Source organism: Acanthisitta chloris, unplaced genomic scaffold (genome assembly GCF_000695815.1).
Source record: "Acanthisitta chloris isolate BGI_N310 unplaced genomic scaffold, ASM69581v1 scaffold2290, whole genome shotgun sequence".
Classification (NCBI taxonomy): domain Eukaryota; kingdom Metazoa; phylum Chordata; class Aves; order Passeriformes; family Acanthisittidae; genus Acanthisitta; species Acanthisitta chloris.
Window position 1 is genome coordinate 107,056 of NW_008649762.1, and position 8,664 is coordinate 115,719.

Below are 8,664 nucleotides of genomic sequence, written 5' to 3' on the forward strand. Positions count from 1 at the left end.
TCTACCACCATCTCTAGCAATTACGAGGAGTTGCATATTAAAAGACTTAGCTATATAATAGCCTACTATTTTAAAACCATTCTGTCATGAGTGAAAGGTTAAAAGTAAACAACTGATGAAACCTGAAGGTATTTGCACCTCACAAGCCCAGTCTCAACACATGCTGTAATTCTAACAGCACACGTTCAGTGACTTAACTCTAGAGAGCTTTACATAGCCAAGAGAACACGTGGTGTTTGCTACAGGCTGTAATTTCTTACATTTGACTTGAAAAATGCAATACACCTCCCAAATGTGTTTCCACTCTAAATTCTCGTTTGAATCTTCTACATGTTTGTCCTAAGTGGCCTTTCACCAACCAGTAAATCCATGGGGGTTGGGGAGAGGGGGATGCTACCCACTCTCTTAAAACTGTGTTACACAATCTAACAGACATAACAGACAAATTCCTCTGCAATGCCTGGCACTAGCAGTACTTCAAGGCTTAATGCTTTGCTGCTGTAAAGGTACCTGGAACTTGTTTAAGCCCTGTTTTCTTAGGAGACATTTCCAGATTTATGGCAGAGCACAGTGACAGTGAGCGTAGCCTGAAAACACAAAAGCTGTTGATTGCACCACTGACTACATACTTCAAACCAAAACAAATATCAGCTTTTATCATTAGTCATGATTTAAATTGAAATGACTTTTCTTTACTTCTAAGTTTGAAGCAAGATTGTGCAGACATGCACATCTACCCCTTAGCCAGGTTCCACCACTCCCTTCTTCCCCCCACCCCCAAAAGAGGCAGAAAGAAGCAGTGTGCTTACCCCCCAATAATGGTTAGATCATCTTTAATTCTAGCACCTGAAGTTATACAAGGGTTTGCTTAATAATCAAGTTTCAAAGAACTGTTGGACACATTCAGTAAGGTGACAGCTGTGCAATACCACTCAGTATTTCAATATCAGGGACCATACTCTTGAATTGTTTAAACACAATCCACAGAACTCAAAATTGAACAACCATCCACAGTTTAACTAAACAATCAGTTAAAAGTCTTACAGTTTAATAATTCACATAATGGTCAGTCTTTAGTAAGGGATACTGAAATTCATTAAAACACAACACTAGATTTTACTCTATGGGTGTGCTGGGCAGGCACATCATTGGCCATTCTTGGGTATAACTGGAAGAGTAAGGAGAAGTTAACCACAGTTTGGCAAATCCCACATTTTGTCAGTTAAAAGTGAACTGTGAGAATTAAATACTCATCTTTACATATACACAAGTTATGCTGTGAAAGCATATTTGCTTACAAACATATAAAAATACTTGTTAACTAGTTTGATAAGAAAATAATGTATAAAAGTATATAGCAAAAACATTTAATCATCTCTGACAATGGAAAGATCAAATTCATTTTTATATCACACGAAACAAAAAACAGCTACAATTTTAGTTTTCCTTAATCCCTTACCCAGAAATACAAAGGAAGACAATTTCTTTCCAAACATAATGTGAAATTTCATAAGATGAAATGCCTCAATCCAGAATGAGCTCAGGTATTTGGCCATATCCTAATAGTAGTAATAATCATCCCGTAGCTGTTCTGGATTCATAAAATAAATACAGTAGACTGTTTTGGCCACCGAAATAAAACTGCAGCATAAATGAGAGATGAAAATTTTTGCTGACAATGAAATTCAATGTAGGTTTCTTAAGGCTAGCTGAATACTCAAGTCTAATTTAACTGAGGGCAAAAAAAAAAGCCAATCCACCCCTTTTTTAAAAAGTATTCTCTATACTTCAATATAGGTCTCTGTAATAGCTAATGAAATGTCAGAAGTAAAAATAAATTAAATTCACAAGAGACAACTTATGCATGACTTCAACACCTTGTCCTACACAGTTTTGTTTCATCTCCTTTGCGAATAAAACTCCACAAGGTGCAAGCTCTGAAGGGAGAGAAGGAAGGAACTGTGGTATTAGAGAAGCAGCCTTAGTGTTTTGGTTTGAAGTCTGCCCCAGGATGACCGAGTCTTCTTCAAGAACTATTCTGCCAGCTTCTTGGACTAAGGCTATTCTGGTGACCACTTTTAGGACATGCACATATAAGGCTAAACCAATACCAGAAGTGATGTAAAATGATGGAAAGAACAAAAATAATCTGGCAGTTGATAGCTTGGTTCTTGGCATTCTCAGAAAATAACACAATGGCAGCCTTTCTTGTCTTTTTCTTTCCGTGTTGGCTCTGGTGAAGGAGGACACTCTTGTTCCTGAAATTTCCTGGAAATAGGTATTTCAAATTAAATTCACAGAATCACTTTCTGGTAAATAAACACAACTACTGTATTTAACACTTTTCTTTTACACTTCCACAGAGAATGGACTTCCTTTTCACATTCAAATTATTGATTAAATGAGTGATAGTTTTGGAGTTCACCTTTTGGGTTTTTAGAGAAACCCAGAATCTTTACAGAAAATCAATCTCAGATTTAGTTTATCACATTTATTGACTGGAGGATCCATAAAATCTGAGAGATTAAGGTAACAAAGTTATCTTTGAGGTATGTATTAGATCAATGTAAACATTTTTCCCAACACAGGAGTATTTTATAATGGAGAACAATGGTCAAAACTTACAGGTAAGAGCAGGCAGAATTTTCTCAGCAATTTCCCACTGCATTTCAGTACATTTGCTGGGGCTAACCATTAATATAGGGACACTGATTATCTGTTCTCAAGTTAGCATACCTTATAACTCTGACGAGTTCATGAAAAGCTTGGTCTACATTCAATCTGATTTTTGCTGAGGCTTCCATGTATGTTACTTTAAGTTGCCGTGCTAACTGCTGGCCTTCCTCTTGTGTCACCTGTAACAGACATCCAGCATTAAGTTCAAGGTTTCTACAAGCAGGTTTGCATCACTAGACACTCTTCACACACATTAGGGATCCATTTCCCTCAAACAATAATGCTTATTTGGCCATAGCATAGTTCTCACACAATCCAACTGAGACACAAATCCATGTAATACATCTTTCCAAACCCAAGTGAAGGTTTTGTTGAAAAAGAGTTTCTGCCACAGACTAAGGTTGACTCTGTCAGCAATTTCCCTCACTCCAGCTTCCTTGTCTTCAGTTCTTCAGAAGACCAAGTTTTCCTTCACAGGCAGACACGAGTTCCCTTGCTCCTCCTCAAAGCAAGTGCTTCAGTCAACACCTGCTGGATTGCTAACAGAACTGGGAATACTACTGCTAAAATTCACCTTCTCATTGCTCCAGCTAAATCTAGATAAATAAAAGAATCAGACTACTTTTAAAACAACTGCTGTTTAGCTTCTAAATCTTCATAAAAATCATTAAAAAAACCTATTTATGACATAGCAAAGTATTACTGTAGCCTGTTTTAAGCATAGCTTAAATTACCAGAGATCTAAAAATCCATAAAGCCTTCAGGTAATCCAGAAATATTAAAAGAAACCCTGCCTACATATTGACTTCTTGGGATAGGAGAGGAAAAGGCGATGAAGAGGAAATAATGAGCATCATATAAAGTTGGTACAAGATTTAAAGCGATGAAGCAGAAGACAGGAAGCTGGAGGGCCATTATAGGAGGGAGGAGTAAGTTGGTCACAGGGCAAAACCCAAGGAGATCACTTTATTTCTGGATGAAGCAGAAAGCAGCAAGGTCAGAGAACAGAAGGCCACCCTGAGTAGTGCAAGGCATGTGAGGCTTCAACGGGAAGGTCACGCACAGGGCCGAGGAGGAAAGGGCAGCCTTCAGTGATAAAAGGAAGTACAACAGATCTTGCCAAGACAATGCCTAGTGGAAGAAGTGTCAAAGATTACACTGATTTTTACAGAAAAACATTAAACCAGCACATAGAGAACTGATGTAAGAATAAATATGAGGGTTTGTTTGTAAATTAGTTTGCAGACACTTACTGCTGAGTTGACAGCTGCTGCCACTAAATCCTCATGAAGCTCTGCAAGGAGGCCCCAGCACCTTGTGCCACTAGCTGGAATAACTCAGGATGCATCTGCTAATCTCAAACACTCACAGAAACTACATTTATCTCAGTGTTATTACCATCAGCTGAAGCCAAAAACCTTCAAAACCAACTCAATTGCAAGACCAATTACTGGAACTGCCTTTAAAAATGCAAGGCCCATAAGGAGAATGACTGGGACCCTCCAGACCTCCACTGCAGCTTGAAAACCAAATGATAGTGAAGACTTTTGCTCCCTTAGCTAAAACAGTTCCATTTCAACCCTCTGCTCTTAAACCCAGATATTGAAACATCCTAATTCCAAAGCTTATGAACCCTGCACTTTGACAAACACTTATAGTTGTTTTCTGGCACATCGGTGACATCATAGAATCTCCCAAAGTTTGCATTAGGGCTTCCAGAACCTTCTACACATCTCTGCCTCACTCACCAGACAAGTAAGATAAAGTATGGATATAACTGTTTTGCAAAATTAACTCCTTTTACTTTTCTTCATTCCTGCATAGTTTATTGTAGCCCCAGAAAGTGAGAGGCAAGGAACATACAGTCCTGAGGAGAACCTGATCTCAGTCTTCATACATATATGGTTTCCACTTTCTTCACTGTTGTACCTCTAATGTGCTTTAGATACAAGTCAAACTAACACTGTAATAAAGTCAAGCTATGCCTTTGCCTTCCACAGCATTCTGCATTTAAAATATGCTAGATGAAACAGTAAAGCCCATTTTGTATTTACTAGAATATCTGTAACTACTTAATTCCAAAATAATCTTTTTTTGTCAATTTTACAAGTATATTGTCAAGTAGCTTGTGGTCAATTTTAATGACCTCAAAGTCAATTAAAAAAAATATTTGATTTGGGAACACTACAGAAACCTTTGTAGTGCCCAAGCTGTAAATTAGAGGCCAGAACAAACCAGTTCCGTCTTCAAAGATGAAGGAAGTCTAAGTACAAACACAGAAATACTTCAAAATAAAAATATCAATTCTCATCTTTTTGTTGTCCCTTCCCAAGTACAACTCATAACATGACAGTTTTTTCAGTAAGTGTGATGGGACAGCTTATTTAACATCACCAGCAAAATAAAAACTAAATCCTTGTTCTTCAAAGATTACTGTATGTTATTATGACAGAAGAGAACCACAGATTTTCTAACAGTAGCTGTGTATAGATCTGTGTGTGTTGGTTTAGCAAGCTTAAGGCTAAATACAAATGAGAATCACTCAATGCTTATTCTACTCTGATATTACTCATTCATGCTGTTCAGGCATTTAGCAAAAGTTTCTCAAATTAAAACCCATTACAGAAGATCGAAGTGAACAAGTAAAACATGGAAAAGCTTATTTCCCATCTCCCTAAGTTAACATTCTTCTTGCTGAAAGAGTTTCCATTTGAGTAGCTGCACAAGAATCCTGTGAACATATGGGCCTCTCTCTTCACTGTTGTATCTAAGAACTGCCAGAAACATATTAATTTCTGAAGTTTCTATGCTTTCCTCCACCTAAAGCAACACTACAAGGCTGCCTAACCTAACATTGCATCTGTATTTTGCCTGCACACTTACATGAGATTAAGAGACACATGGTACTCATGTCAGCACGTTAAGCGTTCCTAAAGTTTGAGAGGAATCCATTTCTACCACCTTATGGTCACTCTACAGTGCTCCCAGCACAGAAACATTGCCCATTCCTGCCTCCATCTCTCCTGAAGAACACATCTGTCATCCTGATTTTCTGCCTCACCAGCACACCCACAAGTGCTGCTTGTTCATGCTTACAGTGGGCTACCATAATGCTTTCCTGCAGGCATAGTTCATTATCCACTAATTCTAGTTTATCCACATTCTCATATGAAAAATCATTTTGGTACATGCAAACTGTGGTTATAAAGCACTCACACATTCATAGAATCAATCAAGGTTGGAGAAGACCTCTAAGATCATTGAGTCCAACCATTAATCTGCCACTCTGCTGGAACCCCTGAACCATATCCTCCACCGCCAGATCCAGATGCCTCAACCACTTCCAGGGATGGTGACTTCACCATCTCCCTGGACAACCTATTCCAGTGCCTGAACACCCTAACAGGGAAAAAATTTTTCCAAACATCTAATATGAATCTCCCATCTCAGCTTATGGCCATTCCTTCTAGTCCTCTGTTTGCAGGCATGGCAGAACGGACCATCCCCAACTGCTCTATAACCCCCTTTCAGGTAGCTGGAGAGAGCCATTAGGTCACTCCTGAGACTTCTCAAGGCTAAACACACCCAATTCCCTCAGCCCTTTGTCACACAACAAGTGCTCTAGACCTCTTCAGAGCTTCACTGGCCTTGGCTGGCCACTCTGATCAAGTTAGTCCAAGTCTCTCTGTAGAGCAATATTCAAACAGACTGACTTGCTGTATTCAGATGCCCAACTGCTCACTACCTATAAAGCTCAAAATCACACCAGCCATGAGAAGACCTAAAGGTGCAATCCATCTGTGAGAACAGAGCTGTCACCATAGATGGCTATAACACATACCACTCACTGCAATAAGTTATCATCACACTTTCATACAAGTTCACAATACTTACAAGAAAGCTTATTCAAATTCATTCATGTTTCAGTTTGGCCTATCACCCAGGTCCCTGTATTTGTCCACCCCCTGGAATAAGCCACCTCAGGCCAAGCTATTTGTGAAGCAGTGAGTCTGCAAAACTAACACATTAACTGCCTGTTTGCTAGCACCTAGGCTGCTGCTGGTAAGGGCATGAGGCTGCTTGCCTGGGATCACCAGCTTTGCTCATCATCTGTCCACATACAAACTGAAGTCACATGGACCTCTCTCTAAAACCTTGCTTTAAAAGTATCTAGCAGCAGAGATGACCTCAGCACAAAGTCATTGTATTAGTTCAGTCATGATGCAAAAACAAGAACAAGCATTTAATGAAACCCAAGCACTTTCCTGTTACAACTTGGATTTTCCTTGAAACCCTGCCATCTGGAGAATGATCAGACTTGACCCAATTTAATCTAGCAGTTATCTACGAAGTCATACATACCCTGCACTGACAAGTCTACTCTTCCATCAGTAGCAGTTATTATTAAAACATCTGGTGCTCTATGGAATTATCTTACTGTAGAAACATCCAGTGTTGAGTTGTATAGAGGTAACCCACTTAAAAGAAAGACTGATATGCAGCACTTACTGTGAGGAAAGAGCAATGAGAGATGGTTCCACAGTCAGCAATTTGTGACTGATTGGGGAATTTGGAAACATGGGCACCTTAATTCCTTATCATACATGCTAAAGATTAATACCTGCCTGTCCTCTAATGACTCATTTTTCTTTGTCAACCTAACCTGTGGTGATTGAAAGACAAAAATGACAAGAAGACTGCTTAACTCCATTTATTTATACAGTTATTACTATAGGAAATTTCCATTTCAAACTTACTCTTTCACACCTCCTTTTCCAAGAAGACCTGTGAGTTGGTCTATGGTACATAAAAGCCACCACTAATTTTGACTACACCTGTGGTAAGCCCCAACAATTCATCAAGATGGTACAATTGTTTGTGCACTTCTGTTGTACAACCCAGTTCATGTATTTCCTGAGAAACAGTTGCCACCAAACAAGGACGATTAGTTATGCATCTTTAGCTTGCAGATTTATGGTGTCACTCTGTACTCTGCTCAACCTCAACATACAGTTGATAAAGGTGTGGTCATCAGACCCTTGAGACATTCAGAGCTTTCGTACACATCTAACTCTCTTGGACTCCAGGAAGATTTGTGTGCTAGTTCTATTGAGTATCATTTGTTGATCCAAACACACAAACTACTTTTTCTAACTTAGTTTTAGTCTCTCAGAGGTAGCATGTGTTTCACTAGTTTGCCTTCTGTTTATCAGAAAAAGCAGGCAGATGCCCAGTCCAAGCAGTTTTGCTCTAAAAACTGATTCTCAGCTTCCCAAATTTCTAAAAATGCTACTTAAATGCTGAAGTTGAAAAAGGTACAGCTGGGATTAAACAAATTAAAAGAGTAAGACGGTGTCTTGTAGGACCAGGTACGTAAAAGAACTGCAGCATGACACTAGCCTGGCTGAGCAGCTTTTCAGTGTAACCCAAGTGAGGCCTAAGAGACCAGCAGTCTGAAAATGCACAAGTGCAGAAGACTAGCCTGTCTCATGTTTCTGCCCACAAGTTACAGCCTGGGGACATCCCACACTTCACACTCAGCCTAGCACACCTTAGCCACAGTGGGGGAGTGCTCTTGCCTTTGGCCCCAAACCTCTCATTGCAGCTGCCAGTGCAGCAAACCTGGAGCCAGAGCAGGATGACCTTGCTTGTCAGGCTGAAGTTTTTCCTTACTTAGGGAGACATGGTGACAGGACTAGTTTCCAGTAGATCAGCAAGCTAGTCCCACTCACTGACTGGATGTCTGTATTAAGAGTTCATACCATGCAGCAGAAAAACCCAAGACAAGTGGAGGCTCTGGCAGCATTTAACAGCCAGCTGATAACATCTAACTGCTTGCTGCTGCCAAAGGCGAGGTCTCACTTCTTCCCCTCACCCCAACTCCTCCCTGCTCTGCTCCAAGCCACAGTCCCACCCCTTCCCATACTTTCAGTGCTGGCACTCAAATCTTTCTGCAAGCTGACTTAGCTTACACAGGTCCCAGGAAGC

At 39.9% G+C, this 8,664-nt stretch overlaps 1 protein-coding gene across 1 annotated transcript in view; it reads right to left on the reverse strand.

The window, feature by feature from the left end:
- Positions 1 to 818: 818 nt before the first annotated feature.
- The window catches only part of RRAS2 (related RAS viral (r-ras) oncogene homolog 2), a gene marked incomplete at its 5' end in the record, with an annotated part of 13,227 nt that continues 5,381 nt past the window's right edge, over positions 819 to 8,664 (reverse strand). Inside the window, 2 exons of the mRNA XM_009070811.1 lie at positions 819 to 2,268; positions 2,737 to 2,855. Of these exons, the coding sequence (XP_009069059.1) occupies positions 2,181 to 2,268; positions 2,737 to 2,855 (207 nt within the window). The remainder of the gene's footprint in view (positions 2,269 to 2,736; positions 2,856 to 8,664) is intronic.